This window comes from Acipenser ruthenus, chromosome 24 (assembly GCF_902713425.1).
Source record: "Acipenser ruthenus chromosome 24, fAciRut3.2 maternal haplotype, whole genome shotgun sequence".
NCBI classification, from domain to species: domain Eukaryota; kingdom Metazoa; phylum Chordata; class Actinopteri; order Acipenseriformes; family Acipenseridae; genus Acipenser; species Acipenser ruthenus.
The window spans coordinates 16,891,238-16,908,589 of record NC_081212.1 but is presented as its reverse complement, the minus strand read 5'-3'; the positions used below and the strand labels follow the sequence as shown (position 1 = coordinate 16,908,589).

Below are 17,352 nucleotides of genomic sequence, written 5' to 3'. Positions count from 1 at the left end.
AGTGAGGAGACACAGGAACGTGGGTTTGGACAGGTGTCGTTCAGTGGGGAAATACAAATCTGAAATAATTATTCACATTCTAAAAGTATTTCAGGAATTACACTTCCTACCATTAGACCATTAATCTGTACCTGTTATTAGCACAAGCCTGTTTAAACCATTCCCATAGAAAGACATTCACGTGTTCGTACTGGCCCTGCATTTGGGATTCAGGTGCTTTTTACTGGCATTCGGGTTTTCTCTGTGTTGCTTTTACGTTTCACAATGTCTAAAACGGTTCGCCTTGTGAAATGGAATTTTTCACTTGGCTCTGTCTGTTGGTTTTGGTTAACGTTGAGCTTTTTTGATAAGCGCACATTTTCTTTCCAGAGATAGGCAGGATATGTTTGTATATATGCAGCTTTTTGTTTTAGTTTTATAGTAGTTTTAAACCTAAACCTGGTGTCAGATTCCCATTGACTTTAGGCAGAAGAGACTTTAACATGATGCTGGATTCCAGAATAGACAGGTCCCAGACCGGAGAGAGTATCACGCCATTCATTTAAATAGGGATTTGGTCTGGACCCCCAAAAAAACATGCTGAATTATAGAGACTGGAGGCATGTAGAGGTTAGACAGGTTGTATTGTGTGCCCACAACATGTTTCATCATAAATAGACAAGTGCTTCTCTGATATGGTCATTCTGTCCATTTTTTATACTTGAACATATTTTAATAAAATATTTCTTCACTTCACCTAAAGGCAGTTTTACTTCATTATGATTGGATTTCATGTTTATAATGGGAGACTCAACTGCTTCTCTACAGTGTAGAGTCCTACATCTTCAGAAAGATTGAAATCTGCTATTACACATTATGACAAGATCAGCCAGGGAAATAGAACCAATGCTGTTTAGACATATTGCATTTAGAAAAAAAGAACGCACAGTATTGTTCCCAGGCTGTTTCGTAAAGCTGTTGCAATACAAATGACAATCATTTAGCAATTGTACTGTATACACAGTTTTAAATACTGTGACAGGACATATTGGTTAAGTTTTACATTTTGAAAGGCTTGCCTGGCATATCTTGTAAAGTAAGAAATACAAGCCACTGAAATACAAATCAAAATTACAGTATAAAACATCTAATATATGGTTATGCTTCAAAACTAAGAAAAAAAAAAAAAAACACAAATCAGGACAGGCCCCAACTCTTTTTGACATAAACCAAATTTCACAAGCACAGGAACCCCTTCCACAGTGTGTGTATTTCCTTGGTGTCTGTTTACTACATCGTTAAAATAGTTTATCCTTCTGTGAACTGGGGCACTACACCTTTAATATGCGGATCTTTTTAAACAAAGCTGCATCTTATTTGTGATTAGTCACTTTCCCCACAGGGCCCTTGTTTTTGCCTGGGCCTGCTCTGGATTCACATGAGAAAGTAACCACTCTAGTTGCTTAAGGTCAGGTCTAGACCTGAAACATACAAACACAAACAAACACCATCGCCTAGTGCATTACTTAACACTTCAATCAGAAACAATTACTATCTAAACATTTCTAAGAAGAAAGGTTGGTCTGTGAATACAAAGTGCATCACTCACTGCGCCGCATAGTTAGATTAAGCTTCCATTAATGAACATGGAAGAACTTTAAAAAGCAGGAAGGAGGATGGAACATGGCATATGTGGAGTGAACCAGACTAACCCAGATCTGAAGGGCTAAACTCGTCATTGTGTAGGATCATTGTAATGGCATCTGAGCAAGCACAGCTCAATTCAATGAACATCCCTTGGGTTTTGTGTTAAATGGCAAGAAGTACAGGTGGCTGTGGAAATTGTAGTAACACAGGCCCTAAATAACCTGCCATTAAGACACATTTACATTGCTGTATGAGTAAGACAAGCTGACAAACAATACGTATGTTGTGTGTCTGATTCTGGGATCGGAGAACTATTAGGGAGTGAAGTGTCCTGAGGATGCATGACCTTGAGGTTACAAGGGTTCCCAGTAGAATATAAAGGATAGCACGGTAGAGAGTAGCAACTCTTCTGTGAAAATAACAATGTATGGGACATGTGAGGTGGTAAGACCGGTAAGTGATTTCTGGTATTGATGTAATGAAGGTTTAGTGAAAAAATAATACCAAGAACAAGAAAGTTCTGGTCTCTTCTAAAGTGGTATATGTGAGTTGCACCTTTTGCCATCTTCAGCCTTTTCTATCACCCTTCGTCTGGATGCTGCAGACTCTCATTTGTTCCCGATAAGGCCTTGGGGCCTCATTTATGAAAGGGCACTAAATTTGGAGTTAGCACGCACGTAAAGTACTGAGCCTAACGTGCACGATAAATCTAAATTTACTGCCCCATTTACTAACAGAGAACGCATTTAAATACGTGCACAGTATTTGGCTAATTTACATACCATACCATGTGCACTACATGTATTGTGATTTAATGATAATTTAATGTGCATGATAATGTCAGAGACTTACCCGTGACCACCGTGACACCAAAAGCAAAAGTCCAGGCATATTTTTTGGTCAGTAGCTTATTGTGAAGGTGGCTTACATTGATCAAAAATGAGCGATCAACAGACACAGCGCACAGCAGGGGACAGGCAGAGGCAACGTAAAGTGAAACTGCATGTTTACCTTTTAATTTTAACATGTATTCCTTGTGTGATGTAAAAAAAAGAAAAAAAAACAAAAAACAATTTTCCTTTCTCCTTTAATGCATATACAATAAGTGTCATGTTGTGCAATGGCAGATTTTACTTTTTGTTCTGCTTACTCGAGAAATATTGATTGATGAGACGTAGCCTCAATTCTCTTCCTTGTCGGCATTGTTCCATGGATCGTGGTGGCAGTGCTATGTGAGTACAATCAATAGTTGAAGCTGAATGACAGTTTAAAATAAATAGTTAATACTCTAAAGCAGGGGTGTCAAACATACGGCCCGCGGGGCAATTTTTGGCAGCCCACCCATTCGTTTCTAAAATTACTAAAGTTACTAAAATGTACTGTATCGTTTTGAAATTATTCTTTAAAACAACCCGCCTCTTCAATATAACACAGGTATTCAATATGTGCAGTCTGCATTGTATGAGTGACAATCCCATTAAGCCAATCACAGCTCACAGAGACAGTAAAATAGCCAATCAAATAGCACAGAACACATAATTTTGATTAGGGCAGCGAAGCAAAGGCTTGTTTAAACTATTTATTTTACTTTGTGTAAAATTTTAAATCAGTAGCCAAAAAGTAGCTGGAGATGTCACAGAAGCAAAAGGTGGAGGCAGAACACAGAAGATTCCAAAATCGTTAGTCAGATGATTATTTATTTAATGAATAATTTAGAAGGCAAAGCAATATGTCTGATTTGCAGTACAACAGTTATGAAAGATTATACCATACAACGTGACTATGACATATGTGGCGCAAAGCAACGTATTTTGAGTTTACTGGAAATGAAAGCAGCTATAAAGTCTCAAAGCTTTTCTGAAAATGAGAAGAAAAAATGAAAGTGATGTGTGATGCCATGAACAACACAACCAAGAAGCATTCAAGAAGCCATAGAAAGTGCAGAATTACCTTGGGCACCATATATGACTGGACAAAAGAGTGGACTGGATATGAGAAACAGTAACTGTAAGTGTTGATTTCACTTGTTTATGGAAACCACCTTCCTTTAAAGGAAGAAGAGGATCTACAGTACAGCTGTGGACTTTCTGAAAAAGATATTTTCCCTTTTATATTTTCTGTTTTTTATCTAGTGCAGTTTAAAAAAGCATGTAAGTGACACTCCAAAGCCAAACAGGGCAGGGTGCCTCAAACATCCAGATTTTTTTTTTGTGCTAAACTTTTGGTAAAGAATGTTCTCTGTGACAGACAAACAGCCTCCATATACAAGTAAGTTAAGGATGGCAGAATAGCACTAGCACTGGAGATTTTGAAGAAAGTAAAGGCGCTCCACGTGGAGTGCAGGGTGCGCTCTATAGTCTGGACATCGCGAGTTTGAGTCCAGACTATTCCTTTGCCGACCGAGAACAGAAGCTTCCAGGGGGCGCCGCTCAATTGGTCGAGCACCACCCAGGGGGAGGGAGGGTTAGGTCGGCCAGGGTGTCCTCGGCTCACTGCGCACCATCGACCCCTGTAGTCTGGCCGGGCGCCTGCAGGCTTGCCTGTAAGCTGCCCGAGAGCTGCGTTGTCCTCTGACGCTGTAGCTCTTGGGTGGCTGCATGGTGAGTCCGCAGTGTGAAAAAAAGCGGTAGGCTGACGGCACACGCTTCGGAGGACAGCGTGTGTTCGTCTTCGCCCTCCCAAGTCAGCGCAGGGGTGGTAGCGGTGAGCTAAGCCTAAAAATAATTGGCCATTTCCAAATTGGGGAGAAAATAATAAAAAATAATTGGCAATGACTAAATTTATAAAAAATAAAAAAGGAGTTCATAAAATGGAAGGCAGCACTGTAAACAAATTACTGTTGGTCATGTTGCCTTCTGTCAAGACAAGGTTATATCTCTTTTAATGGAGTAAAACAGTCAATTTCTTGCCATGACATGACAAGCTGCCTTGTTTGTTTTGAATTAATGATTTTGTGATATTGTATTTGTGTCTTTATAGCGAATGTTCCACACTGGTGTCACATAATGGCTTGTATAACTAAATACTACGTGGTTTTAAGGTTCTGATTTGCCAACTGATTATAAACACTTGTATCCGTAATTCTGCAATTGTGTGTTGTTTACAGTGCTATGTTTTTTAATTGATGGGGGGTATACTTTACATAGCGACTGTAGTCTATTATTTGAATGCATTAAAATGCCCTCATCAGAGGCATATATGCAGTCAGCTGAACAAAGTAAATTTACTTTTAGTACGTTAGTCATTGACATTGTATGTACATTGGAGGCCTTGTGATCTAATGGTACCAAACCACTAGATCACAAGGCCTCCATCGAAGTCTATTTACAGGACGACTCACCTGACCATCTTCTTTGGTAGAAGAGTTGATGGGGACTCGTCGTCTCTCTTGGACTCAGGCTGCTCCAGGGATCTATGTTCGCTCTCCCTGCTTCCCTGAAGTGCTGCCTCTTCCTCTGGCTCCTTGGACAAATCTGCACTACCACTGGGCTCCGGCTTGTAAGTGAAGATGATGGTGGGTTTCTGTTTGGGGTCATCGGTCTTGGCCTCGCTGAACCAGTGGTGGCGCTGAACAGGGGGTGGTGGCAGCATATGGATGACTGTGCCGTCAAGCCCCACAAGCTTTCCCTTCTCTCGATCTGCCTTCTCCTTCTGTTGTTCTTCCTCATCCTTCCGTCTGCGGAAGAAGCTCTTAAAGGAAATCCAGCGCTTGGGCTTGGCACTTTCTGCCACCGTCCTTCTCCCTTCCCCAGCTCCTGGTGTCAACTCTGCTTCACTTGGCCGGGATGCACCACCGGCACAGGTTGCTGGCTTTGCCCAGTTGCCAAAGTGCCTCTGAAGCAGGTTACTGGCATGGTACGGGGATGATGTGGATCTTGGTGGGGGAAAGGGGGCGGCAGGTTCAGATTTGGGGCTTGTAGGGGTGATGGGAATCTGCTTGGCAGTAGTCTCATTCTTGGTTTTGGACAGGCTGCCATCGGCAAGAGTAAAGAGTGATTTGGGTCGGACAGGGGCTTCCTTGGTGGCATCAGGTGGAAGGGAGTAGAGGTCCTCAGCACTGCAGGCTTTGTTCTGCGCTGTTGGTGATTCTGGTGGTGACTGCGGTGGTTGGATTGATGCCACGATCTGGGAGAGAACTGTGCTGGCTTTCTCCCGGTGAGTAGTTCCGGTTCCCAACGGCGGCAATTGCTCTATGTTACCTGCCTTCAGGAGAAAGGAATCATCGTTTGGTTTCTGGGATCTCACAGGAGAGATGGTGCCCAGGTTTTTGCTTGGAGAGCACAGAGAATTTCCCTGGATGGAGGCAGTAGTAGTAGCAATAGTGTTGGTTCCTGTGTTGAGTTCCTGGATATTCTGTGCAACTCTACCTGCCTTCTGGTCCTCACCCCCAACTTTCTCCAAAACAGCTTTCTTGCTTGTGTCTGGTGTAGGCGATGAAGGGTTGCTCTCTGAAGATCCAATTTCCTCATAGGTGTGGCTGGAGACTCTCCCTCCTCCTACTTTGGACTGTGGCAGCTCCCCGCTGAGTCCCAGGAAGCTTTTGTAGACAGCAAGGTTGTCGTAAGCGTTGGGGTTGATGACGATGGGCACCTTCACAGCATTCTTGGCTGAACGGGCATAGGTTGGCTCATCACGGATAATGATGGGGAAGGGGGGCATTCCAGCATTGTTGTAGCTGTTAAACTTGATCTCTGACAGGTTGGGTGATTTTACTGGCACGGTTCTAGATGAAGAGAGGCCTGTTGTTGGGGAGGTGGGTGCTGACTTATGGCTACAGTGTCTGGGGGGCACAGTGGGCCCCCCTTTCTCACTGTTGATGCTGCCTCCAATTAGCTCTACTCTGGGGATCTTCTGCCGGGGGCTTGTATTGGAGGTCCAAACCTCCTGGTAGCGGATGTTGCTTGATTTCTTTTGATAAGTGTTGAGCACTACAGATTTCACAGCTGCTGCAGTGGTTGGGGTCAGGGGATGACCTAAAGGAGAAGTAGGGGTGGAGGTGGGTGTAGGGGAGGCTTTGGTTTTGGACACCCCATTTTGATTTTGACCCTTGTTGCTGACCATGGAAGCAGAGACATCCACCACAGTGTAAGGCTTACATATAGCTGGCTTCTCCAAGTTGACCACACGGTAGGGCTTAGCTTGCTCTTCCCCTGGGCTGAAACTGATGGTCACCGGTTGTCCTGGTAGGGCCCTGGGAAGAGGAGAGCCATTTAAAGCTCCAACATTGCCCTTCTGGTCCTTATCCTGATCATCCAGCCTTACAGCCAGTACAGCTTTGTGTGTTTCTAAAGCTGGTGGCTTGGTGGCCGACCGGGTGACATTTCTGTTGTCATTGATGCAATCATAATCTGACTTGGGGTCTTTTGGAGAGGTTATAATGTTGGGCATGAGGCATGGAGCACTGCTCCCACTACTGGATGTGGTACGGGAGTCTTCAGGAAGGGAAGAAGAGGAGTCGGGAGATGTGGTGGACTCAGAGTTGGAAAAGAAGCAGGAGCCCTGCATGCTGTCCTGGCTGCAGGGAATTAGGATGGGACCCCCGTTTGCTTGCTCAGATGGGTAGCCATTCAGTATCTCGTCGTAGCTGTCGTCGTAATCTACAGCACAGATGCGCTGCAAGGAGCGGTTTCGTAGTGGCACAGTATTCCACTTCTTGCTTCCACAAAATCGTACAGGTGACAGGGTAGCAGCCCGAAAGTTGGCGAAACGTGGTTGGCCCCGCATGCGTATTTCCATGGATAGTAGCTCCTCATCACTCTCATCCCAGCTCTCATGCTCACCACCTTCCTCTGTTTCGCTCTCGTCCTCATCCTCCTCTCCCTCACTGGAGAAATCTGGGTAGCAGAAGAGACCACCTTCTGTACTAATTACTTCTGCCCTCCCGCTAAGTGATACCTGCTTCTGGTTCCCTTCCCGCGTTGTTCCACTGCTTCCCACTGCCAGGCAGCTGGATGCTGGCAAACCCCGTTCCAACGAGCGCTTGTAGCAGCTGCTGATGCGCCCCAGAAAGAGATTCCGAGAGCTTGAGCCTGAGCTGGAGCCAGAGCAGAGACCGGCAATCTCCTTCAACACCTCTGTTAACCCACTGTTGCTGCTGCTTGGCACAATCTCCTCTCCTCCTTCACCCTCGTTGTTGTTGATGCCCCCAGGCCTTTTATGATTCATCCCGTTGCGGTTCCAGACCATGTATGATGAGGTTTTTCCATCTGTCTGCGGAGGACTAGGGTTCCCCTCAGAATCCAGGGGAGCGGCGGATAACATCATAGTAGGCTTCACAGCAATGGTGGGCTTCTTGGCCACTGGGGGGCGGAAGTGAGCAGTTGTGCTGGAGCGCACTGGCCCACCACCCTGGTGGTTGGCGTTGGGTTTCAAGTGGCCTACACCTCCTCTACCTGAAGTGGGGAGATGTTGCTGCTGCTGCTGGAAGCCCTTCTCTAAGTTTCCTCTAGTCAGGCAGTGCAAGCTCTTGGGTTTGAAGCAGTTCTTACACTCGCCTGGTTTCCACACGTGTTCTGTGAAGGTGTTGCAGGCGGACATGATTACTCCTGGTGGTGACTGTGTCCCAGCAGATCAGTGTACAGGGATCCCCTCCATGGACACCCCTGCTTCAGAATGCCTTTTTTTTTTAATACTTTTCTTCAGCCTTGGCGTTCTTGTTGTAGTTGCTGGTCTCAAGTGCTTGTTATTATGTGGTTCTTGAAATAGAATAGAAAAATAGGATTAATTATTAATTAAGTATTTGTAATCTGAAATTCAAAATTACAATCTTTTTTATTATTATTGCAAGAGGAATGTCATCTCTGATGGAATAGTTTGTCAACATCAAGTAAAAATGTTATGTAAAAAAAGATCGATATCATTCATATGGTCAGTGGTTAAAACAATGTGACATTTACTTTTACCAGACAGCATTTGTAACGGAACTTGATTGAAACAGCTGTGTATCTCAAAGTGTGCGGTCTTTATCTTTTATATGGTCAGAGGTTAAAACGGTAAGTAATGAAACTTAACTAAAAGAATCAAAGTATACTTCAACTTAAGTTTCTTAACCCAAGAAACTTAGTCATTTGACCTCAATATGGCACCCATATTATATCAGAACTCAAATACAAAGATCATCAATTACCCTGTAATATAAAATCACTATCATAAATAGTGCCCGAGATATGAGGCTTTGACATTGTAATGGCAGGCCTGAACCCAGAGTTACAATCTGAAACCGCTCAGTGCATTATTACTGCAAGCCATTATCATACACCAATAAAACAACTTTGATAGCCATTATCACACACCGATACAACAACGACTTTGATTCATAAAAAAACAGTGTTGTGAGTTTAAGACAATCTGTAAGAAACCCACGTGACTGGAGCTGCATGCTCACCCAATTTTTTTTCAGCTGCTTTAGGCACACAGCCAATCACATGGAAATGGTTTACATTCACAAGAGATGAGAACGTGAGTGTTTCTCAGACATCAGCCAAGCCTTGGCTAATTTAACCCAGGCTGGGGAATGGGAAGCAGGCTTTCCATGATGTTTGTGTCTGCGAACACAGACATGCTGGTTACAGCAAAAGCAAGGGGCCGTCTGACACAGAGGTTTCCTCTTGATCGCCTCAGCTACAACATGACGTTAAATGGTGTATAGATATTTACTATAATTTGGATAAAATCAATTCCCGCTTGTGACAGGGCAAAAGCTCTTAATGTAAATAGTGGGTGTGTGGGAATGTAAGGTTGGCAGAGATGGGTAAATCCGTCGCTGCAAACAAACAAACAAACAAACAAACAAACAAACAAACAAACAAACAAACAATCTCAGGTGTGGCCATTCCCCAATTAGGTAACGGGTGCTCACTGGGGAGTGGCCACATGTACAAAATGGGGAGAAATCCATTGTCTGGTGGAGGTGTTTGGGAAGGAGGCTAGTGTGTGTTTGAACTGTGGGTTGTTTGTGTTTTGTAAGTCCAGTGAAGGCTCTGCCCAGCCTGGAAAACACGAAGCATTTATTTGTGAACAAAGGCGATTATTGTGTTTTGCTTGAACCTTTTATTTTGGCCAACATAAAAGGTTAAAAACAAAACAGCTTCACACATGGTGGTTGCATACGGTCACACAGACCATCATACCAGGCTCATCATCAGCCTATGCAAGATGCTCTGCTGAGATCCACCAACTGGCAGGTCAGGGATCCACAGCCGCCCAATCCCTGGCTGCTATGCACTGTCAAAACATGCAGCGGGCATGCAACTCTCTGCAGCGCATCTGGCTTCTTAATTAATGCTTTTAAACATTTCAAAACTATTTGCAAAGGCAGTGAAAGAAGAAACAAACAGTACAATCATACTATATACATGTGCAGGGCTTCAGTGCTGCCACACCCACCTTTTTTTTCCCCTGTGCCAGACTTGCCACATTATCTCTCAGAGATGCCCTTGAAAATCAACCAGACCATGATAACTGACCTGAACCACAGGAAGTGGTATGGTACTGGAAGCAGGAAGTTCAAATGATCTGAAACTGTAGTGAGGACAACATTTCACAACAAGTGAGGCAGTATAGTTATATTTTTATAGCTACATTAATGCTTACTGGCATTGCTGTTAATAATGAGCCATATTATTTGGATGTTGTGTCAATTTCATATGCATTGATCGTGATATTTGCCAACATTTCTAGGCTTGGTTAAACTGAGCCTTATGATTGTATGTACTTTTATTTGTTTCCTGCTCTTTATACCAGTCAACGAGGGAATTTATTTTTATTTTACAGTCTACCCTTTTCTCAGCCAACTCTTGCGGAATAAATTAGCCCAGTAATGTCTTGTGATAGGGTGTGCAAGGTATCACAAACATCAGTGTTGGAACAAACTGTTTGTCCAGCCTGCCTGCATGAGTATCCTGTTCATACTGCATGCCTAGAGCAGTCCTTAAATAGGCCATCTGATGAACAATCCCTCCAATTTTCAGAATGTAACATGTACCCTGTGCATTGTGTGCAGAACTGAGCAGTTTCATTTAAGACCTTAACATAGATAACGCTAAGAATAATGCCCTGCACAGGTCCATTGTATTTACTTCTGGTACACTATACATTTAAATAAGGCATTCTTTTATCGTAACCTCTTGAAAATGCACTCAAACAATTGAGATGGTATAAATATTATTATTTGTTTATTTAGCAGACGCCTTTATCCAAGGCAACTTACAGAGACTAGGGTGTGTGAACAATACATCAGCTGCAGAGTCACTTACAATTACATCTCACCCGAAAGACGGAGCACAAGGAGGTTAAGTGACTTGCTCAGGATCACACAATGAGTCGGTGGCTGAGATGGGATTTGAACCGGGGACCTCCTGGTTACAAGCACTTTTCTTTAACCACTGGACCACACAATATGTGTGGTCCAGTGGTTAAAGAAAAGGGCTGAAACTAATGTTATTAGGATTGTTTTTTTAACCATCAGACCCATTCTCACAATGGGGGGTATATGATACACAGATCTCCCTTTGCATGTGTACCACACCAACCATTTAAACATTGTCTCCATCACACGGGAGAAACTACCTGAAATGGAGGTAATGCCTCCACAGAATTCGATCCATTTGAGCTTGAAAACCCACATTGTGTTTTGTGATGTCAGCAAGTTTTTTATTGAGGAGACGACCCCAGCTTACTTCAAACCTTGTATCTCAATCAATATACAGATTTGAAATGGCATTTTTACCAAGTAGGTTTCTCTAACAAAATAACATGTGAATGGTAAGCACACTAAATGGGACCTTAATGTATTTATGGCATTTTTTATAATGGGAAAGTAACTCTACATTTTAAGAGCATTCTGTGGTGAATGATTATTTAGGCTTCATTGGATACATTGTTGACTATGTTGAGGCTTGTCAGATGACCACACAAGCCAGACAGAGACTTCAGCGTTCCAATCACGGGATGCCAGCCAAAATAGCTTTGCTGTGCAGAAGTTGGCAGGCATTGCCGACCCCTGTGAAAAGTAAAGGGACAATTTTCTCCATCCCTGTATTGCATTGTTTTGTGCTGTGATTTTATGAGAATTTAGTACTCCGGACATGTAAGGGCTCTTTTACACTTTTTTTTTACGCAAGTTTAAAAGTACAGTTCAGTTCACTTGGAGGTTTAGTGAAACATCAAACCTGAAACAGAATGCCACTCGGATCACTTGTTTTCCAAACAAACTTTTCATTTGGAATGGAACTGCACCAAAGCAGTGTTAACGATAGCAGTGTCGCAATTAAACTAATTTAAAAGTGTACAGTATTCATGTTTTTTTTACCACTAAGATTACTTCAGCTCACTTTGCTTGAAAATTAAATTACATTATTATTTTTAAATAGCCTCTAAGCCATACCCACAAAAGCTAGCTACTATCTCCAACTGCAAGAGCAAAACATGTTTTTTTTAATTTCTTGTGGCGCCTAAGCTGATCAATCGTACTGTTGCCCAGAGCAAGTTGCCACAGATCAGAGACAATTAGGGCTGTATATTGCTCACTGTAAAAATTTGCTCATTTTACGGTCCAAAAATAGGTTTATCAAGATATTTCACGATTAAACATAATATGTATTAAAGCAGAAAAATTGCGTTGTCACATTCAAAATTCACCATTTTCTCTAGTTACTATGCAACATATGTTCCTATATAATTTAAATGCTTACCTGAAAAACAGTAAATGCTAAATTGTAGAGTATTAGGGGTTTTTTTTGTCCACCTTTTTAAAGCAAGCATTCTATTGTCACCATCAGTGAATTATGAAACAAAATAAAAACAAGTAAAAATAAAGAATAACAACTGACACGTCCATGGTGTCTATTTGATTGAGGACATTTTAAAGAAATCTTGCAGCTCTATGCAGTGTTCAATCATTGACCGGAAGCAAACTGAACCAGCAGCCAGGTTCCTGAACGCAGTGTAACAGGTAGCAAGCCAATAAGGCAAACATTTGCTGTATTTATTTTGAAGTGATAGAAAATATGTATATTTACACTATCTTCCAGAAAAGGGAATTTTCACAGGGAACAACATATTACACGGCAATCGGTAGATTTCACAGAAATCGTGAAATCTGAAAAAAATCCAGCCTTATCAATGGCCTGCAGTGATGCAGCATGGAAACATTTTTAAATGCTCTCCAGTTATTTTGAATCCCCCTGTCTTGGCCGTAGGGTTGCACAGGCACCTCAACCTGCAATGAACTGCTATACCTTACACTGAAATGTATTTCTATTAGGGTAAATGTACCTTTTAAGCCCACCAAATCTGGTTTGAACCTTTCTTTTTTTAAATAAAATAAACAGATTTCACTTATCAAATTGTGTGCCGCATCAAGCACATTCTTCAGCTTGGATGGAAAATCTTCCTTTCTGAGCTTGTCACGACTGACACATGCATGACATTGTAGCTTCTGCCTTCACTTTTGTTTTACCTCTCCAAACACAGCTTTGTCCAGGGATTGTAAAAGATGAGTTAGAAGAGATGGGAGCCTCAAGGAGGAGCACATTTTTTCCTTTGCTTTTAGAGCTAGTTTCAGAGAGACATGTGAAGCATGTCCATCAAAAATAAGGACTAGGAAACTTCATATCTGAGACCTTGGAGGACTCTGTCAAAAACTGATTTTCTAAATAATCTTCAAACAGCGACCTCTCCATCCAGCCATATATCAGATACAGCATACCTTGCTAATTGAGGACCATTCTGACACCATGTGCTGTAGAGGTGTTTAGCTTATATTATGCATAATAACATGTAAATGTACAAAAAGCCAGATTAAAAAAATAATAATAGATCAGCTATTAACATTTAAATGTGATAAACACATAATCAGAATGATTAAACAAAATAATCTGTAATATTGTTTATTTTATTTTTGATAACACAACCTAATAAATTATTCTGCTATTATCTTACTGTTTCTGACAGGACAAAAATGAAATACTGAAATACACGTAAAATGTTTACTTCCGAGTGGTGTTACCTTGTATAGTTCGTTTTGATTATGTGAAGCATCTCGTCATTTCTGTTTGATATTTTTCCTACCTAAAAGCAATTAGAAGGGGCACTGTATCAGTCTATCATTCTACCACCAAGTAATGAAGTGGAATAGTTGTATGCTTTATGTAAGTTTAAAATAAAGCACATTCAAATATAAAATAAACCAAAACAAAATGTATTTATTGCCATTGCTATTTAATATAGACTATTAATAAATACATTTGAGGGTTTTTTTTTTTTTTTTTTAAACTAAATACACGCAAACGTTTAAAAGAGGAAGTTTCACATACGAACAGATGAATCTACACCAGTGAGAGGTATGAGAGCAGCAGTGTGGTGTAGTGGTTAGCCCTAAATCTTAGTTTCCATGTCTCTCTCAGGAAGTATGTTGCTGGTTCACTTCCCCCAAGTCATTTCACCTCTGAAGTGTCTTCTGAGTCAAAGCATTTTACTGTTTAGAAAGCATTCCAGTCAATAAAGGAAGCAGCTAGTTAGTTTATTACAGGAACAAAAGCTTTGAAGGGGTAGTGATAATTTCACTCTCCAAATGAAATGACCAAACAGATTTTATTTCGCCTATGTAGTACCACATACAGGTTTTAAAATGAAAAATCTAAACTGCACATTTCAGACCATAGAAAATGGATGTACACATTGGCAGCAGTGTGGAGTAGTGGTTAGGGCTCTGGACTCTTGACCAGAGGGTTGTGGGTTCAATCCCAGGTGAGGACACTGCTGCTGTACCCTTGAGCAAGGTACTTTACCTAGATTGCTCCAGTAAAAACTCAACTGTATAAATGGGTAATTGTATGTAAATGGGTAATTGTATGTAAAAATAATGTGATATCTTGTAATAATTGTAAGTCGCCCGGATAAGGGCATCTGCTAAGAAGTAAATAATAGTAAATAATAATAATGTGTAAAATAAAAAGGCACAAACCGAAGTCGTAAATCAGCAAAAAATGATGATACATCAAGGGTAAGCATGAAACTTCGATATTATAATGAGATTCATATATTTGCATACAAAGTACTTTGAAACGAACAGTCGTAATGAAACTACCGCAGCAGAGATGAAACTAAGTTACAGGAGTGAAAATGATACATTGCGGGTAAATCTACGAAGTCACAAAAACCTACAAAAAATCAAGATACGAAAGAGCCCAGTGAAATTTTCTTGTGCCTTTCAACACTGCCACCAGGAAGTACAGACAGAAAAGCATTCATATCTTAATAAAAACTCTGACTGGCTTCAAAATAAAAAAAAATCTACTGACCATATTAAAATTGAAGGTTGCATTTTGTGACCTGGTGATCTGATTTGAAGAGGACAGCAACAGAGACATGCCTGCCTATTTCAGCTATTCGAATAAAAACTGGCAGACTTACAGCTGTGGTCTGTCAGCCAGTCCGTCATGCTGCATGGACTTCTGTTTATGGCTAAGCTCCAGTGAACTTTCGTCTTTCAGTCCAGACAGGAGGCTTTCTTTGGGGGCACTTCTTCCCCAGGAACCTGCAAGAGAGAAGGGTTACAGTACAGAACAACTAGGAGGGCAGGCTGTCAGGCTCAGAAATGATCACTGCATAGATTATTTAGATTTATTTTTCTCTGCAACGGCGCACGAGGAAGGGAGGAGCTCACAGTATTTCTAATGTCAGAAATATTTATCGAACTTTCACTCAGCCTGCCATACAGATTACATTGGCGCTGCTTTATTCGGAACCAAGGATGGAAGAGAGGGATGGCCAATTGAGGCCAGTGCTGGGTGATTCACTTATTTCACAGTAGGGTACACAATTATGAACAACCTACCGCAGTCGAAAAAGTCACTAAAAAAATAAATAAATAAACAAATAAGGAGGCAGAAATAGCAAGGCAACAACCAATACAAAAAAAGGCTTAGAGGAGAGCAATCCAAACAGAATGATGCTTGGGTTATTGGGTGGTTCTCTATCCCTGGGACCACTTGCTGATTAGAAACGTGGAAGGTATTACAATCACCATGGCGACCTTGACTCTGAACTCCTATACAGAAATTCTGTCGAGAAAATATTTCAATACCAGGATTTCTCCAAAATGGTTGTGTTACAGGGCGGAGGCTGGGTACGGACCGGAAAACTTAAATTCATAAACTTACAAGATAAATCTGTAACTGCAAAGGAGAAGTATTATTCTTCAGTCTTTAGACATGATTAAATGAGAGGATTGGTGCTTTACTACGTGTCCCACAAACTCTCCCAGGAAGAGGATACTTCACAGCCCTGAAACTCCAGGTGTTTGATAGGGCTAGAAGACCTCTCCGCTTGGAAGCTGGCCACAGCACCAGACAGCAATGAAACAGAATGATAAGTGGGAGCAGGGGCCTTCAGAAGATGATACAAAAACAAAAGGCACAATGTATTGCAATAAAACCAAAAAAGTGCCAAGGGAACCAGGTCTTACAGCCACCTTACAAGCATTACAGCCCCTTTAGTGTTGACTGTGTACTACAGCTTTGGGTTACTTTGAAATAAATCAATTTTTCAGCAATGGTTGGTTAACTAAATAATCAATAAATAATAAATAAATAAATAACTAAATCATTCCATAGCACAACAGTAATGTACAGTGCAGATACAAAATTATTATTTTCGATAATATTGTAGGTAAGTCAGCTGCCAGAAGATGGTTACTGATATATCCTCCACAGGCCCCTGACTGGCCAAAACAATTACTGGAAAGACTACAGATCTCCCCGACTTCAAAAGGAGTATATGATTGTGTCACCAGCTCAGCCCTCGACAAAGTGGCTGCATCGAGACCAGAGGGTATCCAGATTCATTTTTTGGGGGACCCCCCCAATTTATAAAAAGCTGCCCATCTGAAAACTGTGGAAAGGCAAACCACAATAAAGAAAGAGAAAGACTACTGCAGTGAACATAAATCTTTAATACATATTGTCTGAAAGAAACACAAGGCTTGGTCTCATCTCAACAGTGAAAGAGCATTTTTCGGTACAATAAATATGTTATATTACAGTACATTAGTGTAGATGAGAAAAAAAGCCCCTAAAAATAGAATTATCATTATCTAGTAGGAGATGCTGTATATTCTTGATTTGAAATTTATTGTAGTCCATATTTTATTTTTGTTATCAAATACCAAGACGCAATACTGATAAAACAATAGTGATAACACTTGCTATTTTACAGTATTTTTTTCTTAGAAATAGCAGAACAGTTAAGAATGTAATAAGCGATGTCAGAGAAACACTGTTGTGAAGCCACCAGTACGTCAATGCAACAAATAGGGCGAGTTGCAGCATCTTATTGAACTTGCATAAAACATCAACACAAAATTCCTAAAAAAATGAAATGAATGTCACTGGGCTTTCCTCTTTGAAGAACCTTTTTTTTTTCTTATGGTCGCTCCAGATCCAGTCAGCATACCTACATTTAGGGCAATACTATGAACTTACACAATGGCATTTGAACAATCCCTGGACACAGTTGCAGATGGTATGCAGTAACCATAGCAGCCAACACAGCATTCACCATTCTTTTATGTTGTTCACAGCATATTTGCCAGTGAGACAGTGCAGTGTAAATCTGAAAGATGTTTTTATTATAATAATCCCATGCATAGATACATACATCCATACATAGATCTCCCCAGCCTCCCCATGGTAAAACGTCAGGCAAGCTTCTACTTCAAAGACAAGG

The 17,352-nt window shown here is 41.3% G+C and overlaps 1 protein-coding gene across 4 annotated transcripts in view; it reads right to left on the bottom strand.

Annotated features, from left to right (window-relative positions):
* Positions 1–17,352, bottom strand: part of LOC117429610 (inactive tyrosine-protein kinase PEAK1-like) — a 73,588-nt gene that overhangs the window by 9,870 nt on the left and 46,366 nt on the right. Inside the window, exons 3-5 of one of the 4 annotated variants that reach the window (XM_058998456.1) lie at positions 15,040–15,163; positions 13,634–13,695; positions 4,967–8,321 (exon numbers count right to left, since the gene is read on the bottom strand). In XM_058998456.1, coding sequence (XP_058854439.1) covers positions 4,967–8,163 — 3,197 coding nt within the window. In that variant the 5' untranslated portion in view covers positions 8,164–8,321; positions 13,634–13,695; positions 15,040–15,163. Of the gene's footprint in view, positions 1–4,966; positions 8,322–10,011; positions 10,147–13,633; positions 13,696–15,039; positions 15,164–17,352 lie in introns of all 4 variants that reach the window. The other 3 variants (XM_058998457.1, XM_034049327.3, XM_058998458.1) reach the window with 3 other exon arrangements.